The sequence below is a fragment of the Heterocephalus glaber genome, unplaced genomic scaffold (genome assembly GCF_053883595.1).
Source record: "Heterocephalus glaber isolate CG9 unplaced genomic scaffold, H.glaber_assembly_v1.0 deba00001504, whole genome shotgun sequence".
Taxonomy (NCBI): Eukaryota; Metazoa; Chordata; class Mammalia; order Rodentia; family Bathyergidae; genus Heterocephalus; species Heterocephalus glaber.
In genome coordinates, this window is record NW_028258324.1 from 71,696,563 (window position 1) to 71,715,939 (window position 19,377).

General features: G+C 39.6%; 1 protein-coding gene across 38 annotated transcripts in view; it reads left to right on the plus strand.

Moving 5' to 3' along the window:
* The window catches only part of Map4 (microtubule associated protein 4), a 165,839-nt gene that overhangs the window by 46,605 nt on the left and 99,857 nt on the right, over window positions 1–19,377 (plus strand). For all 38 annotated transcript variants that reach the window (XM_004834954.4, XM_004834955.4, XM_004834951.4 and 35 more), the window contains exon 2: window positions 8,152–8,393. In XM_004834954.4, the coding sequence (XP_004835011.2) occupies window positions 8,171–8,393 (223 nt within the window). In that variant the 5' untranslated portion in view covers window positions 8,152–8,170. The remainder of the gene's footprint in view (window positions 1–8,151; window positions 8,394–19,377) is intronic.

Here is a 19,377-nt window from a genome sequence, read left to right on the forward strand (position 1 = left end):
TTAATGGGCTGTAAATTTAATTATGAATGATGCTTTGTATATTCCTCGAAAGATAATTACTGACCTAAAACAATGGTTTTGTTAAGCTGATTTAAAAATATGTATATATTTAACATGTGCACACACTTAGTGAAATGATGAGTCAAGCAAATTGATAAATCTTCTCACATAGGGAACTTACTGTGTGTGTCTGCAGTGGTGAACCCCTGAAATCTGTTTATGTAGCAGATCTCCAGTACACAAGACAGTGTTTTTAATTGTCATCATGCTGTCCACTGGGTGTCTGTACTTAGGCATCCTGCATTTCTACAGCTTTCTACCGTTTGGCCAGTATTTCCTGTTTTACCTCACTGCTCCGCCCCTGGCAAGCACTGTTCTTCTCTGTATATATTCAGCTTTATTAGATTCCCCATATAAGCGAATCTAATACCTTTTTAATCTGGCCAGGTGGGGTGGTGCACACCTGTATAATCCCAGCACTCGGGAGGCTCAGGCAGGACTATCGCCATGAGTTAGGGCCCAGCCTGAACTACCATATATAGAGAGACCCTGTCTTCCCAAACAAACAAAAAAGTGTTTTCTTAATCTAATAAGTATTTCCATAATAAGTGAGTCATGCAGTATTTTCTTTCCTGTGTCTGGTGTTTTTATACGTAGCATAATGTTCTCCAGGTTCATCCATGTTGTTGCAGATGGCAGGTTCTCCTTTTCAAAGCTGAATAATACTCTCCTGCACATATATATAAACCAGCTTTTATTTATTTATTTATTTATTTTTGGTACTGGGGATCGAACTCGGGACCTTGCGCTTGCAAGGCAGGTGCTGAAACTACTGAGCTAAACCCCTGGCCCTAAACCACCTTTTAATCTGCCTACTGTATTAGCTTTCCATTACTGTCATAAGAGCCTGAGAGAATCACCTTATACAGAAGAAAACTGTAGTTTAGAGGTTCGTGTCTATCACTTTGGGTCTGTGGCAGCACATCCAAAGGGGGTGGGGGGTGGCACAGCAGAACTGCTCACCTCCGGGGCAGGAAGTGGGAAAAAGAAAGCATGAGCCTGGGCTTCTACCACCCCCTTCAAGGGCACACTCTTATGACTTGAAGATGACCTCCCACTAGGCCGCTACTAAAGGCTGCACCTCCTCCCAGCGTGATGAGGCGGGGACCAAGTTTAGAACACATGGACCTCAAGGGAAAGATCCAAACCATAAAATTCATTGCCAGATGCTTAGGTCATTTCCTTAGCTTGACTATCCTGAATAATGTTGCAATGAACATGAGGGCACAGGTGCCTCAATGAATTTAATCAAATTGCAGGTACAGCACTACAATGACATGAGAGCACAGAAACTCTAAATGGATGTTTTTGCGACCCGAATGATTTTAATCAAATAGCAAGTATAAGGTGGGCGTGGTGGCACATGTGTGTAATCTGAGCTACTCCAGAGGCTGAGGCAGGAGGATTACAAGCACACACCAGCCTGGACTTTTGAGACCCTGTCTCAAAAGATAAAAAGGGCTGGGGATTTAGCTCAGTGGTTTTGCTGCCTGCTGCGCAAGGGCAAGGACTCAAGTTTGATCCCCATACTAAAAAAAAAAAAAGGGCTGGCATGAAGCTCAGTAGTAGTGGACTTGCCTAGCAAATGAGAGATCCTGGGTTTAATTCTTAGTATAAAAAAGCAAGTATGGGGGCTGGGGATGTAGCTCAGTGGTGCCATGCCTGCCTGGCAAGCATGAGGTCCTGAGTTCATCACCGGTGCAGAAAAAGCAAGTATGGTATAACAGTGGCAGAGTTTATGGCTTCAAAACAATAAAAATCCTCTTAAGCTTTGAAAAAGTAAAGTTATAAATGAATCAATGCATGTTGAAGAGCGATGTTTAGCCCTTCTTCTTTAGGAGTTGAATTTTATTAAAATTTATAGTATAAGCCCTCAGTATATATGAAGCATGTTTCACTATTTTGAAATGCTAGTCATGAAAAAAAGATGTGATTTAGGAAGTTAAAATCACATGAAATTTTTATTTTTTTTTTTGGTACCGGGGATCAAACTTGGGTCCTTGTGCTTGTGCAGCAGGTGGCAAAACCACTGAGCTAAATCCCAGGCCCAATCACATGAAATTTTAACAGTTTTTTTTTTGTATGGGGATCAAACTTGGGACCTTGTGCTTGCAAGGCAGGCAGTGGAACCACTGAGCTAAATCCCCGGCACAACACATTTGTTTTTAGAAAATGAATGAAATTATTCTTTTTTTTCCCCCTCCACATAGGCCAAATTTTTTAAATTTAAATTTCAATACAGTCATGTGACAGGTGATGGAAATATAATCTGAGAAATATGTTATTAGACAATTTCATCCATGTGTATCACAAAGTACCACACAGAGTGCCGACTTCTAAATGCAAACTGAAAAGGTGTACATCAGTCATCTGGGATGGCCCCTTGATATAATCCAAATACGTAGTTAAACATGAGATACATGAGGCTACAACTGGCATAGCAGCACACTGTTTTACAGTAAACTCTTTTATATAAGTAGGATTATGCTCTAAAGGATGAAAAGCACAGCATGTTATGAGAAGTACCTAAAACAGTAACAGTCATTTATCACACTATTGAGTACTGTGTACTGTACATAGTTGTAGGTGCTTCTTCTGGAAACACCCTTCTCTCCTTTGATCTCAGTGATTCTTCCTTCCCAACCCACTGATGAGTTCCAGCCTAGTCTCTGTCTACATCTCTTCCTATAGTTTTAAACACAATCTATATATGGATTCTTTCCAGGTTCCAGCCTGTAACTCTGATCTCTCTCCTTCCCCTCCTGCCATCCCTACCCCTTTGAACCTTTTCTTCGTATTTCAAATTATCCATTATTCGTTTTAAGCATTTTAATCTTTAATTACAGTTTCATTTTCTCTCACAGTAGAGAAATGATTTGTTATTTACACATGTGTGTCCTGTTTATTTCACTTAAGAGCATGGCCTCAATATGCATCCATTTAACAATAAATTTCTCTAGTTTCTCATTCTTTTGGGCTGAGTAGTACTCCATTTTATTAAAAAACCACATCTTCTTTATCCAGTCTCCAGTTGATGGGCACTTGGGTTGTTTCCAAGCTTTAGCAATTGCAAACTGTGTCGCTATAAACATGGGTGCACATGTATCACTGTGGTATGATTCTAAGTCTAGTTCTTTGAGGTATCTCCGTAGTGATTTCCACAGTGGTTGCACCAGTCTGCACTCACACCAGCAATGGAGAAGGGTTCCTTTCTCCCCACACCCCCACCAGCGTTTGTTATTGGATGGTTTCTTTATAACAGCCATTCTTTCTGGGGTGAGGTGGAATTTCAGTGTTGTTTCCATCTGCATCTCTCAAATAACTAGTGATGTTGAACATTTTTTCATGTATTTGCTGCTTTTACTTCTTTGTCTGAGAAATGTCTGTTCATTTCAGATGCCCATTTTTGAATTGGGTCTTTGAATTTGGGGGGGGGTGTCTGATTTTTTTCAGTTCTTTATATATTCTAGATGGTGATCCTTTGTCTAAGGTACAGCTGCTGAGAATTTTTTCCCACATTGTAGGTTGTCTCTTAGCTCTGTTGGTGGTTTCTCTTGCAGTCAGAAGCTTTTTAATAAGATGAGATCCCAGTTGTTGATTCTTTGTGCTAGTTCCCGTGCTACTGAGGATTTGTTCATAAAGTCTTTTCCTATGCCAGTGTCTTCAGGAGTTCTACCTAACTTATCTTCCAGCAAATTTAGTGTTTCTGTCTTAATATTTAGATCTTTAATCCACTTTGTTCGTAGTTTAGTGCGTGGTGATAGGTTTGGGTCTAGTTTTAATTTTTGGCAGGTTGAAATCCAGTTTTTCCAACACCATTTATTAAATAGGCTATCTTCCTCCAATGAGGGTGGTTGGCCCCTTTGTCAAAGATGAGGTGGCTGAGTATATCTATAGTTGTTTTTGTATCTTCTGATCTATTCCACTGATCCTCAGGTCTGTTTCTTTGCCAGTACCATGCTGTTTTTTGTTTTGTTTTGTTTTGTTTGGTATCGGGGATTGAACTTGAGTCCTTATGCTTGTGCAGCAGGCAGCAAAACCACTGAGCTAAATCCCCGGCCCACCATGCTGTTTTTATCACAGTAGCTTTGTAGTATAGTTTCAAATTGGGGATTGTAATACCCCCAGTCATGTCTCTGTTGCCTAGAATTTCTTTTGCTATTCTCTTCTGGTTCCAAATGAATTTTTGGATTGTTTTCTCTAGTTCTGTGAAATACATTGTTGGGATTTCAGTCGGCATTGCATTAAATCTATATAGTAGTTTTGGAATTATGGCCATTTTCACTATATTGGTTCTTCCTACCCAGGAACAAGGGATATCTTTCCATTTTCTTATATCCTCTTCAATCTCTTTTTGCAAAGTGCTATAGTTTTCAGTGTGGAGGTCTTTTGCTTCCTTTGTTAGATTGATTCCTAGGTATTTCATTTTTTTGGATGCTATTGTAAAAGGAATTGTTTCCCTAATTTCTCTCTCAGTGGATCTGTTATTTGTATATGAAAAGGCTATTGCTTTTTGAGTGTTGACCTTATATCCAGCTACTCTACTGAATCTGTCAGTTAAGTCTAGAAGTCTTTTGGCAGAGTATTTTGGGTCTTCTATGTAAAGTATATCATCAGCAAACAGTGACAGTTTAACTTCTTCCTTTCCTATCTTTATTCCTTTTATTTCTTTCCCTTTTTTAATTGCTGTGGCTAATGTTTCCAGAACATTATCTATCGAACAGGAGTGGTGATAGTGGGCATCCTTGTCTTGTTCCTGATTTAAGTGTGAAAGTTTTCAGTTTTTGACCATTTAGTATGATGTTGGCTGTTGGGTTTTCATAGATAGCCTTAATCAAGTTGATATAAAGACCTTCTATTCCAATTTTCTGTAGGTTTTTTTTTTTATCATGAATGGGTGTTGGGTTTTGTCAAATGCCTTTTCTGCTTCTATTGAGATAATCGTATGGTTTTTGTCCCTGACTCTGTTAATATACTGTATTACATTTATTGATTTATGAATGTTGAACCGTCCTTGGATCCCTGGGATAAATCCAACTTGGTCAGGTTGTATGATCTTCTTGATGACCCTCTGTATTCTGTTTGCCAGTATCTTGTTGAGGACTTTTGCATCTATGTTCATTAGGGAGATTGGTCTGTAGTTCTCTTTTTGGGTTGTATCTTTCCCTGGTTTTGGATGAATCAAATAATTCTTTCTACCCCCCCCCCCCTTTTGGTACCAGGGATCGAACTCAGGACCTTGTGTTTGCGAGGCAGGCACTGGAACCACTGAGCTAAATCCCTCCTGGCATTCTACCCTTTTTTGTATGATGGAGTTATCTAGAATTTGAAAGATCACCTTAATTAATTAATTAATTAATTAGTTTTGCAGTACTGGGATTGAACCCAGGCCTCCAGCTCAGTGAGTAACAGCTCCAACACTGAGTTATACCCTGCCCAATCATGGAAAATTTTTGGTCAGGAATCAAAGTAGTCATTTCAAATAGGAAACCTGATAGTTAAACATTAGGCACATGGAGGAAGGCTCAAATTTATCATTTTTGATAAAAATTTTTGAAAAGATTTTATTTGGAAGTTGTCTCACTTTCCTCATTGCTGATACCCAATACCTTACACCCACAATTTAAAGGAGTAAAGGTTTATTTTGGCTCACAGTTTATAGAGGATTCAGTGCATAGTCAGCTGGTCCCAGTGCAGGGTGGCGCAGCAGAGGGGCCTGGCAGAGGAGAAGCAGCCCATGGCATGGCAGACTGAAAGCAGAGAGGGATCAGGGGAGGAGGAGGGAGAGAGACCACACCCGCAGTGACCCACCTCTTCTGACCAGGCTCCACCCCCCCAGTCACATTTAGCTATAAATTCATCAATGGGCTAACACTGCTGAGTATCACACCCCTGTGATCCAATCAGCTCCCCAAAGCTCCACCTGTGAGTGCATGCGACTTTGAGGGGGACATCTAGGTATAAACTATAACAGAAGTCTATATAAATTCAGTATTTAATATCTGCCAGAGATTCCCAGAAAAAGTCTCTACTCTGCACCTGTCCAGTGTGTGATGCAGACCTGAGAAAAAGATACATTAAGAGACAGAGCTAGGAGAGAGAAAGCGGGGGCCAGAATGACCAATGCCGGCGCAACCGACAAAGGCCTGGCTAGTCCCAGGCATTGATTTTTATTGACAATCAATTGGGTTAAAGGTGAGCTACAGTTGGTTTCTATGGAAATTAATGTAAACAAGGCTCATAAAGGACAAGACAAAGCATTCTTAAATTAGGAACAGAATAGACAAAATATATGGTTGTAATTAGAACATTGTCCTTCTAATCTGAAGGTTTAAGTTGTGGGAACGGAATGTGGGTGCGAGTTACTCTGACCTCGGCACATGGGCTTCAGCCAGACTCACTTCTTTGTTTTTGGTACTAGGGATCGAACTTGGGTCCTTATGCTTGTGCAGCAGGCAGCGAAACCACTGAGCTAAATCCCTGGCCCAGACTCACTTCTATAAACAAGCCAGTCTTGGTGTTAACTTTTCACAGCCTGCTTTGGGCATGATCAATATCACAGTCCTCTTGGTGTTTTTTCCCCTTATACAATATAAAGAATATGAGATGAATATTTTCACCCAGCCACATACAGATAGGGACAAACCTTCCCAGCATTCCCTGTTCTGGAAGAATTGTTCTCTTTTTTATTCTAGGCACCTGCCTACAAGTAGATCTCACCCCTGGGCTTACTTATCCCCTCTGTACTTCGTTTGTGGAGAAGAATTTGGCAGCTGGTACAGTCAGTTTTTTTTTTTTTGGTACCAGGGATTGAACTTGGGACCTTGTGCTTTCGAGGCAGGCAGTGGAACCACTGAGCTAAATCCCTGGCCCCATAGTCAGTTTATATATTGGCACTTAATCCTTTATGCTACCTCTCATACTTTGTACATTGAAACATGCAGCAAAGCCTTGTAAAGTGTTGCATTTGGGTACTGGAGTGGGATGACTTCTGATGTTTTAGGGTACTGAAACATTTGTTTTTTGCATGTTGGTAACTGTGGTCACCTCCCATCGTGGTCCTATGGGGGAAATTATAAAATGATTGAAAAAGATCTGTAGTAGTCACAAAATGGTCCTGTCTCATTTTTTTTCTTGTGATCTGATCGCTCCAACTCTAGTCTTAACCTGTGGGGATTGGGATTATTTTTTATGAAGGGGAAATCAGGAAGAATAAATTCCTAGCCAAGTATGAATAGTAGCCATAAGGTTTCCTGTTTGACCTAGTCAGCAGTATAGGTAATATGTCGACTTATCTCGGAGTTTCTATCAACTTAGACTTTTTTTTTGGTACCGAGGATCGAACTCGGGACCTTGCGCTTGTGAGGCAGGCAGTGGAACCACTGAGCTAAATCCTTGGCCCTCAACTTAGACTTTTAAAAGCCTATTTCAGTCTTCATTCGAGAAAGATGATTTCACCATGCAGGGTAGTGCACACCTGTAATCCCAGCAGTCTGGGAGGCTGAGGCAGGAGGATCACAAGTTCAAGCCCACCCTGGGCAGTTTAGCAATTTAGTAAATCTCTGTCTCAAGATAAAAAAGGACTGGAGATGTAGCTCAATGTGAAGGCCCTGGGTTGAGTCTGCACCCTCCCAAGTAGTTTCATTTATTAGAAATTTAATATTTTTTTATTGACTCACCTGACTTGTTTTGTATATTATTTTTAAAACAGTTTGGGATGTGACTTAGCAATGAAGATGTATTGTATAGGATAGTTGAAAGACTGAGACTTGAAGTCAAAAGACATGATTTAAATCTTACTTGCTGTTTCTTTGAATAAGTTGATATTTTGCACTTTATTAATAAAAAGGGCAAAATGGCACTTGTTTTGTCTACCTTCCAGAAATGTGAGAAAACATGAATAGCAATGACTTATCTTGAGTAAGACTTCATTTCTGAGCTTTATTTTTCTTATCTTTCAAATAAAAAAGCATCCTCTAGCTCTCACATTTTAGTATTGGTTCTTTTTGGTTTTAAGCAATTGCTGAGTGTTTATAGAAATGTTTTCCATTTGGAGTGCTCATCATATAAAACTTGTCTGTCCCTCAACAGGCAGTTGTAGCGGTGCAGAATGGCTGACCTCAGTCTAGCAGATGCGTTAACGGAGCCACCTCCGGAAATCGAGGAAGAGATCAAGCGGGACTTCATGGCCACCCTGGAAGCAGAGGCCTATGATGATGTTGTGGGGGAAACTGTTGGCAAAACAGACTATATTCCTCTCATGGATGGTGATGAGAAAACTGGGAGCTTGGAGTCAAAGAGGAAACCATGCTCAGATACCAGCCAGGTTGAAGGCAAGTATTTAAACCAAATGGGACCCATCTTTGTAGAAAGGAGATTAGAGATTATGCTTTGTGTCATAATCTTAGAAACCCTGAGGAAAATGAGTTGCGTTCTTTTTAGTTTAGGTTGGTAAGAAACCAAGGAGATATACTCAACTAAGGGGTGGTGAGTCTGTCCACGAGGCTGTAGATTACTTTTAATCCTAAAGTTTCTTACATTTCAACCACCACGTAGTCTTCTTCTTAATTTCCCCAAATTAAAATGCCTGTGGAGCCTTTTCTTGAAAGTAGTTTTGTAAAGTTAGATACATAAAATTCTGTTCTTAAGCTTAGAATTTAAGACTGGAATTAAATCATTTATTGTGTTTGGGGTCATCCTAGAGCAGGATTAAAACATGGAATAAACATAAATAAACTTTCAAAGAAGTTTCCTGTTTTCATGTGTCCTGAATTGATTTGCTAATATTTAAGAATTTTGGGGGCCGAGGATTTAGCTCAGTGGTTCCACTGCCTGCCTCACAAGCGCAAGGTCCCGAGTTCCATCCCTGGTACAAAATTTCGAGGCAGGCGGCGGAACTGCTGAGCTAAATCCCCTGCCCATGCATCTATATTCTTGAGGAATGTTGGTCATGCTAACTTCATAAAAGGAGTTGAGAAAGTGTTCTACTGTTTTCTAGAATAGTTTGTGTAGAATTGATTCTTTATAATGTTGATAGAATTCATCAGTAAAACCATCTGTGTCTAGTTTTCTTTGTCAAGCTTTAAACAAGGAATTAAAATTTTTTTTTTTTTTTGGTGTTTTTGAGACAAAGTTTCACTATGTAGTTCAGGCTGGCTGTTACTGAATGGAGTCTAGTTGTTTGACAGTATTGTTCAGGTTTCTGTGTCTTCATCATCTTTATATGTACTTGTCCTAATGATTTATGAGAGAGAAATATTGAAGTCTGTATGTCATTTTGTGGATTCATTTTAATTCTCCCTTCAGTCCTATCAGTTTTTTTGTTTGATATATTTTGAAAATCTGTTGTCCCGTGTGTGTACGTTTTTAGCGGGTAGGATTGAGATAGGGTCTTGCCTTGTAGTTAAGACTGGTCTTGAACTCTATGTAGCCCAGGCTGGCCTCAAACTTGAATCAAAGTGATCCTTCTGCCTCAGCCTCCTGAGTGCAGGGATTACAGGCATGTGCCACCTGGCTGTTTTTTTTCTTAATAGCACTTTTTTCCCAGTGTGTGTGCGCATACATATGTGTGTACGTGCATGCTTCTTAATTTTTGAGAAAATGCTGGGTTTCAAGACATAGGGCATGTCTGCTGGGTTGAGTCAACTTGTAGCAGGCACTGAGCTGGTTTTGGGATGTGTTTCTGTGTTTGCCCCTGGGCTTTTCTTCTTGGCCTAGAGTAGGGAGTGACGAACTGGAAGGTTTTTCCTCCATGTTCCCAAAGTGCTGCAGATTTGGGTCTTACATGTGTAATCATCTCTCAGGAGAGTCTTTCTCTCTATTGTTGCCCCTCTTTTCTCAGAAGAATGTCAGCCTCGTAGTAGGCAGGGTTTTGTTTTGTTTCAGTCCCTTTTCTGGATGTTTTTGCTCAGTCCTGTGTACCTGTGTGGCAGGGCCTTTCTTCCTTCTGCCCCTTGCTGTTGGTGTGTGGGTGTAGAGTCAGGGCCCAGACTTTGTATTGCTTCTCTCTCAGCATCACAGGGCACTTTGCTGCTCTCCCAGCTGCAGGGGTATTCACCTGTTCCCTGTGGCTGATAGGGGTTGGCACCCCTTTGCCTAGGGGAGAAAGGTCCCCAGGGCAGGGCTTTGTGCCTTTCCCTGAGTGGTAGCTCTGTATATCTGCATCACCATGTCTACAGCACCGGGGGACCTCTGCTCTTCACCCTGCCTGAGATTTCTTTGTGTGTCTAGTGAAGACAGTTCTACAAGTGGGTGTGAACTCTTTGCACATCTGTATGTTGGAGGCTTGACAGTCTCAGGCTAGGCCTCACTCACCTTTAAACAAGTCACTAGAAGTTTTAGTTGAATTCCTATCACCGACTTGTATGTTACCAGCATCTCTGTTTTACGTGCTCTGACACAGGCGTGCCAGTGCCCATCTCTGGCTTCTGGAGGTTTGTTGGATTTCATACTACTGTGACCCGGACACCTGAGCTCCCTGGTGAATTCAAGTTATGACTTTGTGGTTGTTCTGGCCTTTTCCCGTTAGGATGGGAGTGTGGTTGCTTCTGGCTTTCTACAGCCTAAGGAGAAAAGGAAAACCTACTGGCTTTGCATATGCTTTATTTGGGGAAGGTGGTATCCACAAATCATAAAGAAAAGTATTGAGTTTGAAATTTAATTATATCCATATATATATATATATTCCAAGAGACCAATTGGATTTCTTGATGGAAAATAAGAATCTCTACAAGTATTTTCATGTAGTCCATACTAATCTGTAGTTTTTTCTTTGCCTACCCTAAAAATTAAAGAAATTTAGGAAGAAAGAGAATGGTAAGATTGGAACATCATAATAATAGTAGTCATGGTAAGACAGGCCTCCCAGCCCCATTCTCTATAGTAGTCCTAGGTGGAAGCTGGCTGCCTTTCATTTCCTATTTTCCTTTAGCACATGTTGCTTCCGCCATCTGGGCCCAAGCCTAGGTGAGTAAGCACAATGAAGCAGTAGCAATAGATTTCCTTGTACTTTATCTTAAGTGACTTGATCCAGGTAAGATTTAACTTGACCAAAGAGGAAAAAGTTTCATTGTTTTTGTGTTATCAGGTATTGATCTCAAGGCCTTGTGCCTGGTAGGTGTCTGCTGCTGAACTATACCCTATGGTTGGGAGGAAAGTTTTTAGGAACTATTTTGCTTATAAAAATTATTTCCCTTGCTATTTTTAATATGTAAATAACTTGCAAGTAAAAGTAGGATAGATTTAGGAAGTCTACTTCAGAAATTTGTAATAGTGGTTAGTTATTCTTGCAAGGAGGACTGGCTGACTGGGAGGGAGAGGTTGAGGAGGAGACTTATTTTTCTGTGTATTCTTTGGATCAGTTGGATTTTGTACATAGCATTTTTTAGTTTGTTTAAAAAATAATGCTGATGTTTATAAGAATTAATGGAATTAATTTGTAAATTGCTCATTTTTTCCCCCCACGTCAGCTTCCTAAAGGTTATTTGTAGAAGGTTTAGTTGAGAGTACAAGAGAGAAGAAGGGGAGGGGGCTGTTCAGAGATAAAAGGAGAAAGGAAAGGAGTTTCCTTATTTAATGTTGTAGGAATCTGTTGCAGTGAGTTCTCAATGAATGGCAACTTCTCTGTTGCAGATCTGATTTTTATAAATTAACACACTAATTTTTGCCAGAATGATAAATTGTGTATTTGTGTTTTGTTGGACAACATTGTAAAGATGGTCTTTCTTCTGATGGAAGGGCTCTGACTTCATTGTTTTCATTATAGATCCCAATTTTAAGTTCAATTTTTGTTCTTGGAGCAAGTTCAGTAAGCAGTTGCTGGTGCTCTTGATATGTAATTTTGTAGCAGTCACAGGCCAACCACTGGAACTTTATTGACCATTTTCCTGCATCTGGTGTTAGAAGGCTCAGTTGAATGGGTTATACATAATAGAATTCTTTGGACAATAGTGTTTTTATTTCCTTTAATTCTTGTATACCCACTCTAACTGCTTTCAACTTTAAAATGACTGTAAGGAAACGGGGCTGCCTTATGTTGTTCAGCACAGAGTAGGAAAGTTGCTTTTTTTTCCAAGTACAATTCCTGCTCTAAACCCGGAAACACTGGTTTCTGCAATAGGTGCTGTATTTTTGAAGGTGTCAAATGATATTTCAAATTCTCAATGTGAGTGCTTCAGATGCTTATTGCTACTGGTTTGGTCATTGTTTTTAGGCCTTTCTGTGGACATACTATTATTATTTCCTTTTTTGTTTTTAATTTTTGAGACAGAGTCTTGCTAAATTGCCCAGGCTGCACTCTACTTTGGGGCGGCAGAGTGCTGGGATTACAGGTGTGTGCGGCCATGCCTGTTTATTACTTGACTTTTTTTTTCTTTTGAGACAGGGTCTCAGGCTGGCTTTGAACTCATTATGTAAGCCAGGGTGGCCTCCACCTGGCGACAATCCTCCTGCCCCAGCCCTCTAAGTACTGGGATGATAGGCATGCGCCACCATGCCTGGTTTCTTATTACTTGATTTTTTGTTTTGTTTTTGCTTCAGAAACTTTATCATCCTAATAATTGTTCATTGTCAGAACTCTTTATTTTCTAGGCAAAGCAGACAGAAGCTTTCTCTCAGATAAGAATAACAAAGTAGTTATTTTGTTGCTCTTTCTGGTTCAGAAGAACATCTAGCACGTTTTTGAACTTTAGTCACAAATAGTTGGCAAATTTGTGGACACATCATTTACGTTATTCTGTATCCTTTGTGTTTGAGCAGTTCTGTGTGTGAGGTTGAGAGAATGCTTTTTCTTTAGCATTCCAGGAGGCCTTGGAGGCAAAAGCTTATTTCTTTTTTTTCTTTTGGATTTTTACAAAATTTATATATATATTTATTGGTAGATTTTAGGTATAAAATACATTTACATTTATGATTAGGTATTTGTACCAGAACGTGATGTATCTTTTTTTTTTGGTACCGGAGATCGAACTCAGATCCTTCTGCTTGCAAGGCAGGCGGTGGAACCACTGAGCTAAATCCCCGGCCCCATGTATCTTAGTTCTTATTTTTTCTCCCATTACCTGTGCACCCTTCATCCCCTCCACCCTTCCCTATTTACACAGAGTTTGATTCCATTTTTTTTCTTTCGCATAATTTTTCTTTTCCCTTCTTCCCTTTCCCCTTCCCCTCCCACCATCCCCAAACCCTTGGACCTTTTCTTATTTCAAATTATCAATTATTAATTTTAATCATTTTCATCCTTATTTACACTTTCAACTTCTAACACTAGAGAAATATTCTGTATTTACACATGTGGGTCCTATTTATTTCGCTTGAGTATGGCCTCAATATGCATCCATTTAGCTATAAATGTCTCTAGTTTCTCATTCTTTATGGCTGAGTAGTACTCCATTTTATAAAAAAAACACATCTTCTTTATCCAGTTTCCAGTCGATGGGCACTTGGGCTGTTTCCAAGCTTTAGCTATTACAAAGTGTGCCGCCCTAAACATAGGTGCACATGTATCGCTGTGGTATGATTCTATTAATTCTTTGAGGAAGATTCCCAGTAGTGGAATAGCTGGGTCAAATAGGACCTCTAGTCCTAGTTCTTTGAGGTATCTCCATATGGATTTCCACAGTGGTTGCACCAGTCTGCACTCCCACCAACAATGGAGAAGGGTTCCTTTCTCTCCACACCCCCGCCAGCATTTGTTATTGGTTGATTTCTTGATAGCAGCCATTCTTTGTGGGATGAGGTGGAATCTCAGTGTTTTCATCTGCATCTCTTGAATGACCAGTGATGTTGAACATTTTTTCATATATTTATTTGCTGCTTTTACTTCTTTGTCTGAGAAATGTCTGTTCATTTCAGATGCCCATTTTTGAATTGGCTCTTTGAATTTGGAGGGTCTGATTTTTTTCAGTTCTTTATATATTCTTGATAGTAGACCTTTGTCTGAGGTATAGCTGCCAAATATTTCTTCCCACATTGTAGGTTGTCTCTTAGCTCTGTTGGTAGTTTCTCTTGCAGTGCAGAAGCTTTTTAATATGATGAGATCCCAGTTGTTGATTCTTTGTGCTAGCTCCCGTGCTACTGAAGATTTGTTCAAAAAGTTTTCCTATGCCAATGTCATCAAGAGTTCTACCTAACTTATCTTCCAGCAAGTTTAGTGTTTCTGACTTAATATTTAGATCTTTAATCCACTTCGATCTTAGTTTAGTGCGTGGTGATAGGTATGGGTCTAGTTTTAATCTTTGGCAGGTTGAAATCTAGTTTTTCCAACACCATTTATTAAATAGGCTTTCCGCCAATGAGGATGGTTGGCTCCTTTGTCAAAAATGAGGCTGAGGGCCGGGGATTTAGCTCAGTGGTTCTACCACCTGTCTCACAAGCGCAAGGACCTGAGTTCGATCCCTGTTACCAAAAAATAAATGAGGTGGCTAAGTATGTCTGGAGTTGTTTCTGCATCTTCTAGTCTATTCTACTGATCTTTGGGTCTGTTTCTTTGCCAGTACCATGCTGTTTTTATCACAGTAGCTTTGTAGTATAGTTTCAAGTTGGGGGTTGTGATACCCCCCCAGCCATGTCTCTGTGGCCTAGAATTGCTTTTGCTATTCTAGGTTTCTTCTGCTTCCAAATGAATTTTTGGGTTGTTTTCTCTAGTTCTGTGAAGTATATTGTTGGAATTTCAATTGGCATTGCATTGAATCTATATAGTAGTTTTGGAAGTATGGCCATTTTCACTATACTTGTTCTTCCTACCCAGGAATAAGGGAAATCTTTCCATTTTCTTATATCCTCTTCGATCTCCTTTTTCAGAGAACTGTAGTTTTCAGTGTAGAGGTCTTTTGCTTCCTTTGTTAGGTTGATTCCTAGATATTGCATTTTTTTTAGATGCTATTGTAAAAGGAATTATTTCCCAAATTTCTCTCTCAATGGGCCTGCTATTTGCGTATAAGAAGGCTATTGTGTTTTGAGTGTTGACCTTGTATCCAGCTACTCTACTGAATCTGTCAATTAGGTCTAGAAGACTTTTGACTGAGTTTTTTGGATCTTCTATGTAAAGTATCATATTATCAGCAAATAATGACAGCTTCACTTCTTCCTTTCCTATTTTTATTCCTTTTATTTCTTTCTCTTTTCTAATTGCTGTGGCTAATGTTTCCAGAACAATATTGAACAGGAGTGGTGATAGTAGGCATCTTTGTCTTATTCCTGATTTTAGCATGAAAGTCTTCAGTTTTTGACCATTTAGTATGATGTTGGCTGTTGGTTTTTTCATAGATAGCCTTAAATCAGGTTGAGATAAAGACCTTCTATTCCAATTTTCTGTAGTTTTTTTTTTTCCTGGTACCGGGGATTGAACTCGGGTCCTTGCACTTGCGCAGCAGGTGGTGAAATCACTGAGCTAAATCCCCGGCTTCAGTAGTGTTTTCATCATGAATGGGTGTTGGATTTTGTCAAATGCTTTTTCTGCATCTATTGAGATGATCATGTGGCTTTTGTCCTTGACTCTGTTAACATAGTGTATTCATTTATTGATTTACGAATGTTGAACCATCCTTTGATCCCTGGGATAAATCCAACTTGGTCAGGGTGTATGATCTTCTTGATGACCCTCTGTATTCTGTTTGCCAGTATCTTGTTGAGGATTTTTGCATCTATGTTCATTAGGGAGATTGGTCTGTAGTTTTCTTTTTGGGTTGGGTCTTTCCCTGGTTTTGGGATCAAAAGTAACACTTGCTTCCAGGAATGAATTTGGAAGCCTTGCTTCCCTTTCAATTTCCTTGATGAGTTTAAAGAGTAATGGCATTAGTTCTTCTTTAAATGTCTTGTAGAATTCATCAGTGAAGGCATCAGGATCTGGGCTTTTCTTTGTTGGTAAGTTTTTTATTACATTTTCAATTTCACTCATTGTTATTGGGGTATTTAGAATTTCTATATCTTCATTTAAGTTTGGCAATTCATATGTATCTAGGAATCTGTCCATTTCTTCTGTGTTTTCCATTTTATTAGAGTACAGGTTCTCTAAGTATTGATGATTTTGTGGATTTCTGCTGGATTTGTTGTGGCTTCACCTTTTTCATTCTTAATTGCATGAATTTGAGCCTTTCCTTCTTTTGATAAGACTGGGTAAAGGTTTATCGATTTTATTTATTCTTTCAAAAAACCAACTCTTTGATTCATTGATTCTTTGTATCATTCTGTTAGTGTCCATTGCATTGATTTCTGCTCAGATCTTTATAATTTCCTTTCTTGTATGAGCTTTGGGTTTGTTATGCTCTTTTTCTAGGAACTTGAGGTTCTGCATTAAGTTATTTAACTGAGTTCTCTCTGTTGTCCTAATATGGGCATTCACTGCTATGAATTTCCCACTTAGAACTGCTTTCATTGTGTCCCACAGTTTCCTGTGGGACGTTATTTACTTGTAGAAACTGGCATTATTCACTTGTAGAAATGTCTAATTTCTTCTTCAATTTCCTCTGTCACCCATTGGTTGTTCAGGAGGGTGTTGTTCAATTTTCATGTGTTTGTGGGAGTTTTGCGGTTTCTTATGTTATTGATCTCCAGTTGTATTGCACTATGGTCTGATAATATACAGGGGATAACTTAGATTCTTTTACATTTACTTAGATATGTCCTATGAGCTAGCATGTGATCTGTTTTGGAGAATGACCTGTGTGCAGCTGAAAAGAATATGTATTCTGATTTTGTGGGGTGGAACACTCTGTAAACATCTATTAAGTCCATTTGTTCAATAGCTTGGTTCAGTTCTAGAATTTCATTGTTAATTTTTTTTCTAGTCGATCTGTCTATTTATGATAGAGGGGTTTTGAGGTCCCTGACTACAATTGTATTAGTGCTTATTTGGTTTTTCATGTCCATTAATATTTGTTTTGTATAGTTGGGGGCATTCGTATTTGGTGTATATATATTTAGGATTGTCATCTCTTCCTCTTGGATTGTTCCCTACACAAGGATGTAGTGACCATCTTTGTCTCTCTTAATTAGTTTTGGTTTGAAATCTACTTTGTCTGCAAATAAGATTGCCACTTCTGCTTTCTTCTGGGTTCCTGTCGTGTGGAGAACTGTTTTCCATCCTTTTACTTTCAGTCTATGGATTTCCTTTTGAGTTAGGTGTGTTTCTTGTATACAGCATATTGCTGGAATTTGCTTCTTAATCCATTCTGTCAGTCTATTTCTTTTGATTGGTGAATTGAGGCCATTATCATTGATAGTTATAATTGAGAGATACTGACTCATCCTTATCATGATGTTTTACTGTTGTTGGCTCGCAAAAGCTTATTTCTGTAGAATAAAAATTAACCTAGGACAGTGGTGGGGAACTTATGGCATGTGTGCCGCAGTGGGCTGTTTGTATCATTGAAAGCTCTAAAAAACTGGTGGTTCTCAAAGTGTGACTCCCTGACCAGCTTCCTCAGATCCTAGGGAAGCTTGTTTGAAGTGTTGTTATTAGGCCCAAACAGAATCAGAAATTGGGGATGCGGTCTGTCAGCATGTTTTCAACAGGCCCTCATGAGTGACCTGGATACACATCTTAGACTGAGAAACAGGAGCCCCGGTGATGTGGCCTAAGTCAGTCCCAGGAATGATGATAAATAGATGCTGCAGGAGTTCTTTGTTCTGCTCCTTGGATCTGTCTTTATGGAACATTGCAGCCAACCTAGCAGGGCACCAGGGGGCAGTGCTGGCATGAGACATCACCCTTGCCCTGGTGCCTCTGTTCTCACAGCACACACCCCCCTCAACGTCTTCCAGTTTCCTGCCCTCCCAGCTTGATTGGCCAGCTGTGGGAATCTAAAATCGCTTGGGAAGAGGAGATTAAGCAAAACAAAGTAAATTTGAATATCCTTATGTCCCAGAGAATGTGATTAGCTTCAGAAGTTTATTTCATGAAATGACCCTTTGGGAAAATGATCAGTGAGAGAAGGCTGGGTTGTATCCTTTGAGTTAGGACTTAGTAATCTGCAGTATTCCAGGGGTTAGGGTTCAACAGATCTTAACTGGAAGAGAAATTTACAGGCCTTTTTCCTAGTGTAAAACCTGATTTTTGTTGTTGTAATAATGCTTTTTCACCTTTCCTGGTCTTAGATTTTTAAAATGGTATGTGTTGTGTATATGTTTTTTTTGGGTACCGGAGATAGAACTCAGGACCTTGCGTTTTTGAGGCAGACACCAGCACCACTGAGCTAAATCCCCAGCCCAATATGTTGTGTATATGGTAGTCACAGTCTCTCTTATTTCCTCCCAACCCCTTTTTCTTACTTTCATTTTGTTTTAGTCTGGTGAGTTTTTAAAATTTCTGTGTTAGCTTTCACAAGTATGTCTAGAGCAGTCTTAGCTCTACAAATGTCACTTAACAAGATCTTTATTCAATGCAAAAGTAAACTGAGTCCAGTGTTCTCACAAAGTTGCTTTACAACTTATTGATCAACTAAGTTAACCTATCGTCAGTGATAGATTAAGGATTCTATATATGTTGATCAATTTACAGTTAATAATGAGAATAATGAAAGTCATTAACATTTAGCACTGTAAGATTACTGTCTCCTGTATTACTATCTACACGTTCACCTTACAGGTGGAGGCTGTTGAGGCTTAGAAACCTTGAGGGTGTTGCATTTGATCCTTTAGTCAGTAGAGACAGAACCACAACTTGAACCATGTCTTATTTTAAATCCCATATTCTTCCTAAAAATCATACAGTTTTCATGAGTGCATTCTGCTTGATTTACTATTTAATAGGTGCTGTTTATATTAACAGCTAAGGATTCATGAATTTAATTCAAAAAGAATTATTAGATACATCAATACTGGGCTGGGGATTTAGCTCAGTGGTTCCGGCACCTGCCTTGCAGGCGCAAGGTCCCGAGTTCAGTCCCCGGTACACCCAAAATAAATAAAGAGATAGATAGAAATATCAGTATTAACTTCAGTAACGTAAATGAGTCTTATTTTGGTAAAAAGCACCAACTTGAGGGATTCTCTTGCTAACTCATATGAGCCGGGGATTTAGCTCAGTGGTTTCGCTGCCTGCTGCGCAAGTGCAAGGACCCAAGTTCGATCCCCGGTACCAAAAAAAAAAAAAGTCAGCTAACTCATATGAGTTTGTAAAGTCCTCCGCTTTCCTAAACAGCTCTTTCATCTTGTCTCTGTTCAGACTTCAAGCACTTGTCTTCAGTTCTTATTCTCAGCTGATGACCTTTTCAGTGGAGACTCAGTGGAGGCAGTCAGAAGAGAGCTTCCACATACCTAGTCCGTGCACGTGACCTGCCTTCTGAGCCCCTTTCCCCATGTCCTGCTCCGGGTGGTACT